Source organism: Pteropus vampyrus, unplaced genomic scaffold (genome assembly GCF_000151845.1).
Source record: "Pteropus vampyrus isolate Shadow unplaced genomic scaffold, Pvam_2.0 Scaffold64, whole genome shotgun sequence".
Classification (NCBI taxonomy): domain Eukaryota; kingdom Metazoa; phylum Chordata; class Mammalia; order Chiroptera; family Pteropodidae; genus Pteropus; species Pteropus vampyrus.
In genome coordinates, this window is record NW_011888845.1 from 826,607 (window position 1) to 844,039 (window position 17,433).

At 36.1% G+C, this 17,433-nt stretch overlaps 1 protein-coding gene and 1 pseudogene across 1 annotated transcript in view; one reads left to right on the forward strand and one right to left on the reverse strand.

Moving 5' to 3' along the window:
• The window catches only part of COL19A1 (collagen type XIX alpha 1 chain), a 317,873-nt gene that overhangs the window by 51,985 nt on the left and 248,455 nt on the right, over nucleotides 1-17,433 (reverse strand). The window contains exons 19-31 of the mRNA XM_011361196.1: nucleotides 12,964-13,026; nucleotides 8,613-8,648; nucleotides 7,648-7,683; nucleotides 7,498-7,551; nucleotides 6,764-6,817; nucleotides 5,222-5,275; nucleotides 4,448-4,537; nucleotides 3,629-3,673; nucleotides 3,443-3,520; nucleotides 1,859-1,894; nucleotides 1,700-1,753; nucleotides 1,554-1,607; nucleotides 249-290 (exon numbers count right to left, since the gene is read on the reverse strand). Coding sequence (XP_011359498.1) covers nucleotides 249-290; nucleotides 1,554-1,607; nucleotides 1,700-1,753; nucleotides 1,859-1,894; nucleotides 3,443-3,520; nucleotides 3,629-3,673; nucleotides 4,448-4,537; nucleotides 5,222-5,275; nucleotides 6,764-6,817; nucleotides 7,498-7,551; nucleotides 7,648-7,683; nucleotides 8,613-8,648; nucleotides 12,964-13,026 — 696 coding nt within the window. The remainder of the gene's footprint in view (nucleotides 1-248; nucleotides 291-1,553; nucleotides 1,608-1,699; nucleotides 1,754-1,858; nucleotides 1,895-3,442; nucleotides 3,521-3,628; nucleotides 3,674-4,447; nucleotides 4,538-5,221; nucleotides 5,276-6,763; nucleotides 6,818-7,497; nucleotides 7,552-7,647; nucleotides 7,684-8,612; nucleotides 8,649-12,963; nucleotides 13,027-17,433) is intronic.
• On the forward strand, nucleotides 11,643-11,761 carry LOC111740511 (annotated as a pseudogene).

Genomic DNA, 17,433 nt, shown 5'->3' on the forward strand with positions numbered 1-17,433 from the left:
CCCCCGGCCCCGCCACCGACTGTCTACTCCTAAAATGAGAGAGTGGTAAAGAAGAGAGCGTGGGGATTAGTATAAATGGTGCAAGGTACACAAAGACACATATTCCTTTTTTTCATCTTATAGATGTTCTGCCATTTAAAAATTGAATTTTAGTTCATGCTAAGCAATTAACTCAATTTCTGGCAAAGAGTTCCTTTCAGATTTTTCTTGGAAATTAACACATAATTTCTTATATAGCAACAAAGTACCTTGAGCAAAACACCGATGTCTCCCAAGAGAGGAAGTGCAATCTGTGGTTAAGGAGAAAGAAAGAAATATGTGTATTTATACAAACATACATTTTTGAGAAATAGTCCTTATTCCTCTACTATGAATACACCAACACATGCATATAATTGCTTTGATTCTGCATCTCTATTTTATATTTTCACGACATGGCAACCTTTATGCCAGCCCTAATATATAATTGGTTTTACACTTGATCTTGGCCAAAAGGCTGAGAAGCGATTTCTTGTTGCTTTTAAATAATACATAAAGGTAAATCATTTATTAAAAGGAAATCAGCTCTCTGCCAGGCAAATTATCAGGCTGTTAAGAAATACAAAAAGTACAAGATGAATTTGCCTTAAAGTTCTTTCTCACTGAAGTTCAAAAGAGCTTAAGTGTGGTTTAAGTGATAGGCAAGACAGATACTGAGGGAACTCAGGCAATGTTTTGGCCTCATGTCTTAAATTGTCTCAGAGAGACACTATAAAAATCCAAGTAACACTTTACAAAATTCCCAGATTATACACACATGATTCACTCAGTGGTGGGGTTAAAGGCTGAAATATGCCTCTGAATGTAGCTTATAAAGGCACATAAGCCCCAACCAGTGTGGAAAGAAAAAAGATTTGTGAAGCTTAGAACTGAGACGCCAGATTTGGATTTTATTACACAAAACTCTTAATACAATGTCATGTACCATATGGCCTCTTAAATTATAACTGCCGATTCTGAGGCTATTTAAAGGGATTTCACTGTCGCTCAAAGCAAGGTTTAACCTAAAATAAAACTTCGGAACACACATTTAGTGTCTAAACCCATTTTTTAAAGAGCCCACTCAAGCCAGTTTTTGTAATTTAATCATTTCAACATTGTTAAAGCCACAGAATCAATGGATATGTACCATATTGTAAGTGACTTACCTGCAAAATTCTTTTTAGAGAAATGAAATTCATTTAGTCACTAGCATTAGAAAGGATAGAAATTGTGGTTATATATTTTAACTCAATTTTTTCCATGGGATTGAGATGTGATATGCCAGGGCTCAGCCTGGGGCAAAATGGTACAGTTGAATTATACCTTTAGAAAATAAGTGTTCGTCACACACACAAAAAATGCTGATGCAGCTTGAATTTTTTTCCCCCTCTACAAAATAGTGGAGACAAACAAAATCACTAAGCAGTCACTGAGCATTTTAATTAGTTTGGACAGCAAAACTTGCTTGGTAGGCTGTTTGGCTTCTGGGTGTATTTAATGATACATAAATCAGGCACAGTCTGTTGACATACCGGGTCACCTGGGGGGCCTGGCAGACCTGGCTTTCCATCCTTCCCTGGAGCTCCCTGAAAACAGAAACATCATGTTCAAATCTTTGCACAGTGCAGATTAAAAAGGGTGGGTTGGGGTGGGAAGAGTAGGTCAAGATGGTCCTTACTTCATTCCCTGGGGTTCCTGGAGTTCCTGGCAATCCAGGGAGACCTCGAGGACCCTGGAAAAGGACAAAATAGTTACTTATGAGGAGAGTCTTTCAGTAATTTCCCCCATGGAAGCAAACTGGATTTGCTGTGCCAGATAATTTGGTTAAGTAGCTTACCTGAATACCTGGCTCTCCAGCTGGTCCTTGGGAGCCCTAAGAAGAATGAGATCCAATGATCAGAATTCTGCCAGGAATGTCCATAAAGTATCCAAGTAGGATAAAAGGCTATGTATTGTAATTTATTTAGTGGAACAACAGGGCCTGCCACCTGTACACTCTGAAAACTCTGCAAAGTCAGCAAAGACTTTTAGGTGACACTTAACCAGATGCCTGTTGCTGGAAACATCAACATGACTGCTCAGATTCCTGGGATATCTCTCTCAGTACTATCATCTGTCCCTGTACCTCCATGAATGCACAAACAATACATTCAGATTCTATCTGTTCAGAAATTGACTGGCCACAGGGCAACTGGCTCAGGGCTTCCTTTCCCTTCTACTTTCTACTTTGCCTCATTTCTCTATTTGAAGAAATTGCCAGAACAAGTGTTCAGTGACAGGAGTAGGAAGCTGTTGATCAGTTATTCTTTTCTACTTTAGCACATTGAAATTTAGGGTAACTAAAACGAGCTGAGAGATTATCAGTGAACCTAATGATGATAACTCTAACCGTAGTATATAACCATGGATCACTAAATAAAGAATTCACAACCTAAATAAGTGAAAAGCTGATTTTCCAGCAGCTGGCTTTAGTAATTGCTCACAGACATTTCCTTTCTTATTTTTTAAAATAAATATTCATATCACTGTAATTGTCAAAACTTTTTGCTCACTTTCCAGTTATACTTTGTCCTTAAGTTATTATTTTTTATTTTTTGCTTCAGCCTCTTTCTCTCTCCAAATAATTTCCTGATTTACTTTTTTACTTTTTTTAATCTCCTATCTCCAATAGTCATTTTTATTCTTGTCCTGGAAAATCAAACACCAGTCACACACAACATAACTATCTACTATTTACATCTTCTTTTAGCTCTCATGTCAACTTCATTACGAGGCCAATTTCCCAAATTAATGTCATTAAAATAGGAATGTATTTCCACTTTTCTTGTCCCAGAATCTTTACTTTTTATGGTCAATAAAAACTTTATTACTTATTACTAAACAAATATACATACAGTGGTCATTATTATCAGGTGCTGTCCTTATAGCTAAAACATGTCAAAAAACTGTCCATTCTTTATCTTAACTATTAAAAACAACTTCTATTCCTTCTCTTTTAAGATACTAGAGATTTCTGATATCATCTTGTTGATACATACTTCACTTCGAATATTAACTTTTTATTTTATTCTAGTTAAAAACAAGCAGTAATATGGAATAACCAAACATTACGCATTCTTATAATCTTATAATCACTCATACTTTTTTACAGAATAGAGGAATAAAGTGTTAAATCACTACTTCTACTCCAAAATCAGCATTCGTGTGATCAGCTTCTGTAAGTCAATAAACAGTGAGTACCCTCTCTGTGCTTAGTTATGTAACCTCAATTCCCTTTAATTCTCTTCCTCTGCCTAGTTTTTATTTGTATTTCCTCCTCTGACTATTTTATTCTGTTCTCCTTATTCGAATTTGTCACTGGAGTTTATTTCACAATATTGGAATCAACAAGGTTTCAAAAACTCAATTGAATTTCACTTACTGTTCGGCCAGGAATTCCTACCCCTGGTGGGCCTATGTCACCTGGGGAACCATGGACACCTGGCAGTCCTCTTTCGCCCTGTGTGATGAGATGCTTCTGTTAGTGCAAGGCTCAAGGCATGTGAATTTTCTGGCTACATTTTATTAATTATTAATTCTTTAAAAGTTATCTATAATATTTTTATACCTTTGGCCCACGCGGTCCGGGTGCTCCAGGATTTCCATCTAATCCCTAAAAGAAAAAAAAAAAGAAGAATACATCATTTCTTTTTCTAAAAGGTTAAAAACATCTTAGAAGTCATAACTGAAAAATGTTTCATTGCTCTTCATCTTTCTTGAATAAACCTTTTGCTGTAAAAGAATAAACAAGGAATATAAATTTCACTAGGTTATGGATTTTGTATAGTTACGTTAAAATATAAGATGTTTTCATCTTTAAAATGAGGCATCTTTTACTGAAAACTATTATTATTAATTATATAAAAAGTCAAAGGGGATCAGAAAAAAAGGCATATGAAACAAGGCATATTGGTTATTTAGATTTCCCAGTTATTCAGTTTTGTATGTCCTGGAAATAGCCTGGGCCACAAGGACATTTTCTGTAAATGATTATCTGTGGCCATACTCGCAGAGCCTCTGGAAGGGAAACTTCAGGCAGTTCTTCTGTTTTAATGTAGTGTCCTAGGAAGGTTTACGGTTTAAAACGAGTGCTCCTTACTAGGCTCCATAGATCCCTAAAGAAGCCATGCCTTCTGCATTGGAAATCTGTGAATCTTCTGAAATTGGCTATAAAATGATGTGTGTGTGTGTATTTTCTTCAGAAGAGAGGCTTTTGCTTGCATCAAATTTCCAAAGAGATTACATCTCTCATCTGAAGAAAAAGAGGTATATTTATTTTTCTGCAGACCTAAATGTGTTCCTATACTGGTGATCTGAAACTGGGAACATACCAACAGTAATTAATAAACTTTTAAGGGAAATAAATCATAAAAGGGTTGGTACTTACTGGTTCTCCTGGCAGGCTTTTCCCTGGAGGACCAGCCTCACCTTTTGGACCTGGAAGCCCAGGAGGGCCTATAATCCCACCTGGATCTCCCTGAGGAAAACAAGGTAAGATTCTTATTTCATCGCTCAGTTCATGGTGGGAAATGTGGAAGTGGTAGTTTCCATTGTTTTAAGTTAATAGAGCCAGTCAAACTTCCTTCTCTCATTCATTCCCTGTTTACTGAGTGCCTAATTCATGCCAGGCACTGTTCTAGTTATCTTCAAAGCTTTTAGAATTTTTTTTAGAGTTATGTTAACAATGAATTTAGCAGTACCATGACATAGGCATAAATATAAATATATGCACAAAAGGGTGCCTATTCATAAAGTTCTTCAGCTGATTTTTATGTTTTCTTTAAGTTATCCCCCAGTCATGGTTCAACATTAATATACTATTTCCATGTAGACATCAAGAAACAGGACCTGAAAAATTGAGACTTCTTAGGTCTATACCAGAGTTGGTAGCTGAGCCTGAAAGACTTTCCAAGTCCTGAGACCTTCCTCTCTAAGTTAGTTCATTTTGTCCCATTGTGTTTCTATGCCAGAACAAAGGCTGCCACAAGTGCACAACTTCAGGGGGGTATTGTTCACACCATAGTTTATGTGACTGTCTAGCCCCTGCACGATTCTGGCAATCTACTTCTGTTCTTTCACTCTCCCAATGCCCTTAAGACCCTCTGTCTCTTCCTCTTATCTAGCTACTTAATATACAAAATGAATAAAATGGAAGCTATACCTTTTCTCCTTTAATGCCTTGTTTTCCTGGGATACCATGTTCTCCTGGCAATCCCTAAAAAAATTGGAATTAAAGGTAAAGAACAATTAGAACCTCTCTTATTATAATAACATTATCTGTGACTCTTGGTCAGGAGAACAGAATTTTAACAATATAAAGTGTATGGGGATGGGTTGATTTTGGTCTATTAAAGGAGGCACAAACTTTAGTGCAAATGTGTGGCTTGTTGTTTCAAATGAAGTAACCAGGATGTAATGGGAACTAAATGCACCATTTATATTTACTGCCAAGAAGAAGTGGGAGGATGGTGGTTAGTAGCATCACATAATTCAGAAGGACATTGGGGTAAATAGGAAAATATGCTTTTACATATGGTTTAGCAACAGCGGTTCTTTCTCTTTTGATTTTGTTCTTTTTCTTAGCTCCAGCCACTATCACTTAACCTCACTTCTTGAGCATGCTGTGGGTCCATCTCTGCCACCAACATTTTTCTCTTTTCATAAGATCTCTTCACTAGGTACACCTGTAATAGTTCATTAAGTGGCTTGGGGAGGCAACAGAAAGTTTTGTTCTACAAACTGAATATTCAAAGTACCAAGCAGAACAAATGAGCTGAAATATAGACCTCCAGAGCATGGAGAATAGAGGAGAATAGAGCAAGAGGTCATGGGGCTATTCCCAAGATGATGGGAAAAGGAGAGATTCTAATGGAGGGTACTGATATTGTGGCCAGAAAGAGATCAATTTCCAAAAAGTTGTGGCCAAGCATTATTCTCATTTTGCTCAAGTGAGGTCTGATGGTGTGTCTCAGCTCTCAAGTTTTCAGAAGGCTAGGGAGGTTGTCTGAGGCATAAAAGGCTTACCTGGGGGTACGAATAGAGAAATGCATTTAAAGGGCATAAGGGTAGGAGGGATGTGTGTGTGTGTGTGTGTGTGTGTGTGTGTGTGTGTGTGTGTGTGTGTGTTTGAGAGAGAGAGAAAGAGAGAGAGAGAGAGAGACTATGAGAATGAATAGTGGGTTCAGTAAAGCTAGGCCATAATGCAACCTCCTTTCTCCAACTGTATTATACAAATATTTTCAACCAAAAGACTTGCTCGTTTTGGAGGTTCTCAAAAGAAAACAACAACAGAAGCTTTGGAAGTGTCTTTTTGGATGAAGAATGAAAACAAAAACCAAGCATAATGGAAATGCTTGCTTTTTCTCTTGGTTTTCCTCATTTCTTTGGTTGTTTCCAATGTCCCTTACTACTGGCACATGACTGACAAGCATGTCCACTTGATAATTTAGCTAACTTGAGCTCCAAAGACCAACTTATTACGCTAGTGATAGTCAACAGGACCTCACATGACTATACAAATGTACTAGCCTTTCTGATAACTCCTGACATTAGGTGTGATCAGTTTTAGTGATAGAGATGATCTATGTCTTTGGAAAATGTAGTCTAATTCAGTCACATAAATAGATGGTGACAATCTTTAAAACACGTCTCAGTCTCAATTTAATTTCCAAAAATCAAAGACACCTGCAGCTACTATACATACAATATCTCCTGGTGGTCCTCTGGGTCCCATAGAGCCTGCAGGTCCTTGCTGACCCTAAAACAGAAGGTCATATGTACTTTAACTTTGCTTAAAAAAAATTGTGCCTGAATATAACATAAAACATGGTGTGACCTTTATCTGCAGAAATATTGACTTTCCACCATTCTACCTTCTCTGTATAATACTGTAATATGCTTTGGGCTTATAAACATAGTTTTTAAATGTTCTCATTTATGGGTCTGTTGTCACCAACAGCTGAGGCCTGGCTAACTTGCCTTACCTGTTGGTTGGACTGCATCACCTTAATGTCTTCCACACCTCCCAGCAGCTGGTCTCTCTTGGAACACTTCCCCGGAGTCCCACATGGGGAACCTGAGCATCTCGGGGGCACATCATTTTGTCTTGGAAATTGAACCCTGAATCTTGTCCACTTTAAGAATATAGTTCAGGGCTATAGGTTTAGCTTACATTGTTTAGTCTTAAAGTTTTTAGGGATGCTATTGTGAATATGTTCTGAAAAAGAGTTTTAAAATCCTATTGCGAACTAAAAGACATAGTTACTACATATGTAATAAATGCAGCAAGTGGAGGAAAATCGCCATGGAAACAAAGTAAAGTAAGTCTCTGAGAACATCTGTAAAGAAAATGAGTGGCACTAGAGCACCTCGTTTTACACAGAAATGGCTGTAACTCCAAAATTATTTCCTCATTTATCTCAGTTATTTCTTATATACCTTTATTCCTGGGCTTCCTATTAAACCAGGGGGACCAGGATCTCCAGGTTCACCCTAAACATATGGGTGAAAAGAAAAGAGAACCCAGTTACTTTAATTTGCACAGTCTCATTAGGTTGGAGATGCATTTGAAGAATGTCAGGAGATTACCTTTATTCCTTGTGATCCTATTATCCCAGGTTCTCCCTATAAATAAAATAATCACCATATATATAATGCTTAAATTCAGATGAAGATGAGCATCTCTAATACTTGAATTCATTTGTGTTTCCACTAATGAACATACAATAAAGGGGGAAATAATGGAAGACATGATGAAGTCAAAGAGGGTTCATTCTAAAATGATTTAAAATACTTATTGCTAATAAACAGCAATTTCTTATTTTCTTTATTCTTTATAACAGTTTTTTTCCTCGTCACTTTTGACACTGTAATCATCATGTTCTATTAGCAATCACTGCATTCTCCATTTAGCTGACAAATTATTATAACAAATTATTGTTATGATTTGCCACTAGCTAATCTTATATCTCAGAGAATTAAAAGTTCAGATGAGGGGCAAAGAATAGTAGAATTTAAGTTGCTATGTCATGGTGAATACTAAGTACATACGATCAGATATATGCACTTAATAAAAAAAAAGGAAAAAAATAAAGGTTAAACAAAAGAGGACAATATTGGCTATACTGAGTTTACTTTTCTTATTTTCCATGACTTATTATTGATCCTTTTGATAAAATTTTCCTGTTTGATAAATCCAACTTGAATAATGAACAGAATTTTTGAAAAACTGTATCTTGTATTTTAATTTTGTATTTTAGATATCCTAAGAGGGTATATTTCAAAACATTCATGTCCAATCACAAATAGTAATGGGTTAAAGAAAATATACACTCCAAACAAAATGTTAAAGTGTCATCACATGATAAAACTTAACAAGGTTTAAAATTTCTCATTTATCAAGATAAAAGAGTCAAAATACACAGAGGAAAAAGTAAAACACTCAGGGAGCTTATTTTAGCAAATCTATTAGACTCTAAAGTAAACATACCAGAAATCAGAGAGAGAAAAAATCAATGAAGTAGAAAACAAGATAGCGATAAATATCTACTTACTTTGTCTCCCTTTTCACCTTTCGTAAAAGGTTCCCCCTAGGAAAATGGGTAGAAAACAGAATCAATTATAAACACTTTTAGAAATAAAACTCTCCAGAACTGAATGTGGATATCCTGTAGGCCAAACTCAGACCTCCACTACCAACAAGCTTCTAAAATGATCCAAAATGTCACTCAGTCCTTGTGCAGCTTAAAGGGAGCATATATGAGAATTAACTTTAAATCTTCCATATTCCCAAATGAACAATAAGTTAATCATTCTAATACTATTTCGAGAATCCTGAGTGGTTAATATATTGAAATGGTGCCCAAGGCCAAAGCTTCCTTTTGCATAGTTCACATGGAAGATGATCTCTCTCTCTCTCCCTCCCTCTCCTTCCCTCCTTCCTCCTCCTCTGCTTCCTCCTCCTCCTCCTCCTCCTCCTTTTTTCTCTCTCTCTCTCTCTCTCACACACACACACACATGCGTGCACACACACACAAACACATATAGGCTTTCTCTTACTAGCTTCTGTTCTTGAAATTACATGTACATGATCTCATTTATTCTTACAACACTGCTGTGGGGAAGATATTGTCTCATTAGAAGCATGAGGAAAGAGACTCAGAAAGGTTCTGAGTAACTGAGTTATTTTCCCTAAAAGAGCATTCACACACTTTATGTTGCCTTGTTCATCTTGCCTATGAACTCTGAAAATATTAGGATATAATTCATCTTGACTCTCATTGCATCTTTAGTGTAACTGTTGGTTCCCAATAAGGGTTTAGTAAACTAGAGAATTTAAAGTTGTGCAGATTATCACAACAGCTGACATTTATTAAATTTTTAGAATGTATCAAGCACTGTTCTAATCACATATATATTAACATAGTTAATCTCCAGTGGAGTAGGAACTAGTAGTATATCTATTTACATATGAGGAAACTGAGACACAGAGAAGTTAAGTAATTTCCCCAAGGTCACATAGCCAGTGAGATGTTGGTTGTTCAGGATTCAAACTCAGGCAGCCTGACTTCAATCCCAGGCTTTGGTTGCTCAGTCTATTTGATTTGATTTGTAATTTCATTTATTTATTATTTGAATTAGGTGAATTGACAATAAGGTAGAAGCCATAAATTTAAAAAATTTTTCTTTTGCATATGAAGGTCAAGAGAAAGTATAAGAACCATTATGGTAGATAATACTAATCTTGAGGGTCCTCTTAGGGATTGCCATTCTTTGAAACAAATCACTAATGGGAAATAAATGGTTACTAAATGAACATGTTTTTCACTGCATGTCCTATGAGATAGAGACTCTACAGTTCACCTTTTCTCCCATTGCAGTTACATAGGGCCATGCAGCTAGTTTTGGCAATGAAATGTGAGAAGTGACATGTGTTACTTGCAGGCTTAGGCAGTGAAAAGCCCATTCGCACTTTTCTTGCCACTCATACTTCCTGCAGTGGTGACTAAGAAGGTTGTACATGTCAGATGGCTTAGCTACATGGTGGTAGTCAGCCTGGTAACTGAGTGCAGTGTAGAGCAGAACACCCACTTATCCCAGCTGGGCATGCAGCATGAGCAAGAAATAACCTTTCTTGGGTTAGGCACAGAAATTTCAGGGTTAATTTGTTACTTGGTATAACGTAGCTTACTCTGACTAATATGCCCCATATCTAGCCAACATGATTAAATTGGTTAATTTATTACTGGTTAATTTCTTATTATTGGTTAATTTCTACACATTAGATTAGGGTTTTATTTATATTCTTGCCTTTCAGGCTTAATTCTAAAAAATTTATTTGATTTTTAAGATAGGAGATGATATTAATTAGATATAAGCAATGGGCCATATTGCTTATATAACTGCTTGTTTCCGCTTATATCACACTGCTTACGCCATTGATCATTTAGAGCCACTGTCAAGCCACATTGACTAAAGTAACTGGTTTTAGAAGAACCAAGAAACTGGTTGTCTAGAAATTTGATATCTAGTCCTAACTCCAATGGCTACTATCTGGATCAAGTCACTCACCTTTTAGAACCTCTCTTTTTTTATAAAATCATGGGGTCCAACTAGATGATCTCTTAAGTGTATTTAGTACTGATATGTTACACATCTAGTCAAATTCTAAATGTCCAGTAGTGGGGGACAAACTGCCATTCAGGGTAGGTGGTTCAGAACTGAATTTGATGAATTATTTGGATGAATTATTTGGGCCTTCTGGTTATTATGCAAAGTCAAGTTCAGATCCTGTTCTGGAATAGACAGGTTGAGACCACAAAGAGCTCAACTTCTCTGTATAATAATGCAAAAAAATGTGCTTTTTTTTGTGGGAGTGGTTAGGGAGGAAGGTAGGCAAAGATGTATTAGGGAGGTGGGATAACTAAGGAATCAAGAGGGAACCCACAAGGAGATGTTAAAGGAAAAGAAGCTTATTCTCCTGAGTAAGGTAGATAGAGCTAAAGGTCATGTCAATGGGGTAGGTGGGATGCTCCCAAAAGTTGGTGGTAGGAGAGAAAGTTACGGAGAATCTCCCAGGAGCTGTGAAATCCTCCAACTTTTGCTACTCAAGGATGACCAATGGGCCAAGAGCAGGAGCATCACCTGGAAGCTTGTGAGAAATGCAGCCTCACAGGCTCTACCACAGATTTACTGAATTAGTATCAGCATTTCGAAAGGATCCTCAGATGATTCAAGTGCACATTCACATTTGAGAAGCACATACTCTGAAGTTTCTCCTTTCTGCTCTACATGTCCTTGCTTTTCTAGCAGAATTTTAGTCAGTCTTACTGCCAGGTCTGCCATGTGTCAAGTAGAAATTAAGAGAAGGTGAGTGTTATTGTTCAAGCTTGGAGGGGAGACAGTGGAAACCTTGAGAAGCAGTTGAGAGTTGGTAAGATGTGCCAAAAAGTGGGGAGCATCAGGAGTGAGTGAGTAGATGGAAGAGGCAGCAACAGCCAGACTGGATTTGTGGAACATGTGAGTTTCCCAGATATTCTTGGAAATAATCAGCTGGGGAAGCTGGTTAAAGAGTGTGACTTCCTGTCTATGGCCATGTCACCCTGAACAAGCCCTATCCCGTCTGATCTCGGAAGCTAAGTAGGGTTGGGCCTGGTTAGTACTTGGATGCGAGACCACCTAGGAAGTCCAGGTGCTGTAAGAATAAAAAATAAAAAATAAGCGATTGTCTGCTGACAAGTTCCTTGCAATCTGTAAGGTCCATCAAGGGTTGCCTTACCAAAAAAAAAAAAAAAAAAAGAAAAAAAAAGAAAAAAAGGGTGTTATTTCCTGCAGTTGATTATGGAGACTTGGACTGCATACTAAGGGCAAACATGAACCCTGAAAGTAGGAGAGCTTGGGGTACGTGGGTAACAGCATTCATTCTAAAGCTGCCTGAAAATTTATTGTCATTGCCAGAGATGCCTAATTTTTAAATTGAAACACAGGGAAAGTTTGCCTTTGCAAAATAGTAAATACTTTTAATACTGTTCCTGTTTGTCATGTGAGCATTTTAGTGATCTCTTAATTCATTATTCCTAGTAAATCAGTATCACTTGTTCATCCTGGCAAGGAAACAGTTAAAAGTGATTTTTTGAAAGTATTACCTTTTTTAAAAAAACAAAGATGAAACATTTGTTAAGTCTGACTTAGGGCTGCCATAAGGTTTTTTGTTGTTATTGTTTTTTAGCAGCATTAAAATTTTTATTTCTGTAACTAGGATTCATTTAATCTCTGTAGGTGGTCCTACTTGAATATAAATGATACTGTAGGTTTTTTCCTCCCACCAAAAGAACTAAGTTTTGAAATAAACTTGCTTCAGAAATATTGAAAAGTGGCTTGAGAAGCCACTTTGATCTTAAACCAAAAAAATAAAATAAGGCAGGAAGTATATTAAGAGCAGTTGTTTGAGCAGATAGATACATATTTCTGATTTTTTGTATAAATTAGCCTTGGTTTTTTGGTATATTGATCTCATTTTTCATTTTAGCTATAATGTTTAGTTATAGCAGGGCAGCTTAGTGATTTTTAAACCCTGAGTTTTAGAATCAGCCTACTTAAGTATGATTCATTGCTCCAACACTTACTGTGTGAACTTAGGTAAGTTACTTATCTCCCTGTGCCTCAATTTCCTCATCTGAAGAATAGGAGTGATAGCTCACATTTTTTTTGTTATCATTATTAATGGATTAAATGAGTTTATACACATAAAGTATTAAGTGCCTCGAATAGAGCACTTGCTCAAATATCCATCTATTGTTGTTTGCAGGGGCAACCAAGGTGTATAGAACTGAGGTTGATTTGTAAAAATATTTTTAATTGTTTTTTTGGATATTCTTTCTCTTCCCTGAAAGCTAAAATACTTACAGATTCTCCTTTTTGACCTTTTGGGCCAAGGGACCCTGGAAATCCTGGTTGTCCACTTTCACCCTTTCAAAAAAAAGCAGAAGAGAGATTTTGCATGAGGTCAGATGAGTACTGTTGTGACTATGGGAGTCAGAGTAATTGTTTGTGCTCCTCACCACAGAATTTATCTATTATCTTCCAGGAGACAATGACAAGTTCTGAATGGAATTAGGTTATTTGCATAGTAATGTGTTTGTCAGCACTTCACAACACCTTTAGGTCTTTTAGAAATCCATAATATTCATTGTATTTAAAACTAAGTTAATTATTTTTCAAGGAAAGAACATCCAAAGGAGAAAAAAATTATAATTTTGTACCAAAAAAAGAATTTTTTGTGATCTTAAAGACATCAGATTGTTTAACTAACACAATAATCCAGACTCATTTTATTTCAGACACTTCTTTTTTTAGGTGGGGGGAGGTGGAAGGAGGGGAGTGGAGAGACATGAAGAAAAATGAGTTTCTCAGCTGTTTCCAGCATTTACATTGCCGCTTAAATGATTGGCTGTGGACAAAGAAGGCATTCTTGTTGATGCGCTGACAGCAGCAGTTTGGAAATGTTTAAGATGTCTTAGATCTTGAAGAGAGATCTATATGTGACATGTAAAGAATACTTTGAAAAATATAATTTTACAAATAATACTTGTGGAAAGGAAATATATCATTAATCAGACATTAGAGGAGTCCCAGCATTGTGCTTCTTTTTAATGTTTACCAAAATCCTTGGATATCGCATAATTGTATATCATATAAAAATAGCTACTAGAAATGATGTAATATTGATTTTTTTTTTGTCCCTAACCTCAAGAGCATTTTTGCAAAATAAGGTTTCTGGGTATATACCTTTGTCACCTGTCTTGTCTATTTTTTATTTTGTGTAAAAGGAATACAGAAAACATAAAGCTCAATATGTCAAACCTCCATGTCTCAGGCACCCAAAATTAAAGAAAAAAAAATTATAATCAAAAAGAAATCTCCTATATTTCTCTCTCTCTATTCCTGTCCCAGAGGTAGCCACTCTCCTGAATTTGGCACTCATATTTTTAGTCCGCAGTTTTTTACTTTTATTGCATATGTGAAATCATAAACGATATATTATTTTGAATATTTTAAACAAATTCCATAAACAGTTTTATCTTGTATGTAACATTTTGAGCTTTTTTTTTAATCGACATTGTTTTAATATCCATTTCTATTGATTTATATAGATCTAGTTCATTCATTGTATAGCATTACATAATGTTAAGCATTGAATAGCATAAGCATTGAATAGCATTACATAATGTTAATGTACCAAGGTTCATCCAAGACCCATTGATGGACATTTGGATTATCTCTAGTTTTTCTCTATTATAAACAAGGCTGCAATGAACATCTCTATACCTGCACCCTTGTATAGATGTGTTTATCTGTTTATTTTGAAGCCTAGAACAGTCTACCCAAAGTGCTCCAAGTACAAATTTACTATAGTCCTAAAAATGTTGGCTTATTTCTACATTTCTATACAAATTAGTATCTTGTTATTTTAGATTAAAAGAAGGAGCTTGTTATATGTAATAGATAAACAGGATCATGTTTTTATCATGGAGTCTTCCAGATTTGTGAAATATACTTTGTAAATTTAATCTTGATTTTATTAATATTTTTCCTTCCAGTATCTAAGCATCGAGTATACCATCAATCTTATACTTACTACACTGTAGGAGAAGGCAATTTTTTTTCTATAGATCATAAATTGTATCCAAAATAAAGAGAGGGAAAAATTGATGGACACATAAAGGGACCAATTGCTATTGGTTTAAAAAAAGGAAATAAACACTTGGCCTTGTACGAGCATTTGGGTACACAGCGTGACCTTTTTATTACCTATCTGGTAGGTGCTAAAATCCCCAGTGAAAAGGTGTGAAGGAAAAATATCCCTAGTAGTTAGACAGATTTGTATAAAATAAAAGTAGAATTCAGGGAAGGTGTCTAGAAAGTACTATAAAAATCACATCTGCCCAATACCAAAGGGAAAAGGGGAAGGATATACATGGAAGAAGAATAATTATATTTATGGCTCATATTCATTGCATTGATGTAAATAGATCTCCATTGGAAATCGGATAGTGGACCCAGCAGAGGCTTCGATCCATCTCTTTGAATGGTACTTGGGTGTGTGGTTGGGTGTGGTTTAGGGACCAATTCCCTCATGTAAAATTCTGCAGACAAAAGGATTTCATACTTGATTCTTAGACACATATGGAGTTTTTCATACTTAAAATATGGTTTATTTAGTTCAGTGATTTCCCATTGTGAATATGAGTTGAAAGAGAAGTGATGAATTTACTTAGCTTCAGGAAAGGCTGTTCTTTAATTTGACACTTTCAATGCTATTTTAAAAGCTTGGTGCTTTTGTGGCTTTATCTCTTCTCTATGACAGTAGGCCTCAAAAGACCCCTGCTAATTTCTCAGGAGTCCTAAATATTCTGCACTTTATTCCGTTGTCTTAATAAAGAAGCAGTTCTCCCCAACTAATTTGCAAAGACATTATTCCTGCATCACATTCTGTCAGTCTCAGGCAAGCTACAGAGCAGAGATCATCATTTCAATACTGGCAGATTGGTCATGTGAATGCCATCATCTTGATTGCCATTTATTATTAATAGCCACTAGTGTTCCTTAGTATCTTAGTGATCTTGCTATAGGATGTGGCTGCTAAATCAGGAGTGATTTGTGTGTAGATTCTACTACTGTTTGTGTTTGTTCTGATATGTCATTGTAATGTTGGGTTCCAAATGGTACATTGGTTTTGTATTTTTGTTTCACCAGTCAGCACACTGAGAAGTGATGTATAATACAATGATAACTCATTTATGTGTTGAAATTGCACTCCTGATTAAATCTTTTATTTTACAACATAAATTGAGTCCCTTCTCCATCAAAATTATAGCGGAAGATGCAAAGCCGAGCAAGACCAGGTGTTAAGGATGATAATAAATATTAATATCAAAAAGATAAATGAGACCTCATGAGAAAAAAGCTTGAGCAGATGTACAGAAAGAAACAAATCTTTAGTTGGGCCTTAATATGTGTCAGATATTGTGCTTTTGGATAAGTTAATTTCATCTCACTTGATTTTAATCCTGCTATCAACTTTGTGTAGATGCAAGCATGCCCATTTTACAAATGAGGAAACTGATATTCAGATAAAGTGATTTTTCCAAGGAGACAAAGCTATTAATGGCATAAGGAACTTAATGGCACAACTCAATGGTTCTCAATCCTGGCTGCTTATTGGAATCACTTGAAGCACTTTTAAGTGATAGCAATATGAACCCCAACCCAGATCAACCAGAGGTATGGGCTCTGCCCCAAATCAGTGTCTCTGGGGATGGAGCCTAAGCACTGCTTTTTTCTAAAAGGTCTCCAGGTGATTCCGGGGTTCAGAACCACGGGGTCTACCACAGGTGCAAGCAAATCTGTGAGAGCAGCGAAAAGAGCTTTAAATTCTCACTATAGTGACCCATGAACAGCATTATGATTAAGAAAACTACTGTATTGATTCAGAACAGATACTAAGTGGACGTACATAGATAGAAGTGATGTCACTCTTCAAGCAAGTGCTATGCTTATGTTTTTTAGTTTATTTTATACATTATTTATTGGTACAGTCTTTCTCCTGTTAATTAGAATTCTCACAAATCATTTCATATGTACATTTATATTAGGTATTGCATCAAGGTCCCCGCAGACTCTTCTAGGTTATTTCTTTGGGTGGGAGGAGGGAACAGATATGCCACTGGCTTTTCTAATTCTACTTAAGATTCTGAAGCAATTAGGAAAGATTTTGAGCAATAGAAAATGTCCTTAGAGTTTGAAATACACCTGTTTTACAGAATCAAATTTCTCATCATTGAGGTCTTAAGAATTTCTAAGTAACATATGTTTCCTAATGAACATAGCAAAACAGAAGCCAGCTGTTTTGTTTCAAGAAATGAATCATCATTTAAATACTTTAAAAGTGCCACAACTCTCTTCTTGGCTCAGCTGTCCTATGTGACAAGCTCTGTGGCTTTCTTTTGCTTCCTCCCGCCCCCCTTAGCTTGCAGGTGTCCAGTAGTAATTGCTTAAAATGTAATGTGTTTGCTATGGTGGTGGAGGAATTCTAAAAACTATTTGGTTACAGGAAATAATGCTAATGTACGAGCTGTATAACCCAAGACACACAAATGACTTATTATTGCTGTATAATAAATATTTTTGGATGTCTTTTTAAGAATGTCAAGGTTTTATTTATTTATTTCTTTGCAGAAAATTTCATTTTCAATGGTCAGTCTCAAAAAAGTTCCCACTTTCTGTTGAGATGATCTTTTAGCAGTATTTTCTGGTGAAGGATATATGATCTTTTGACTAGATTGGTTGCACCGATTTATTAGGTACAGAAGTCAT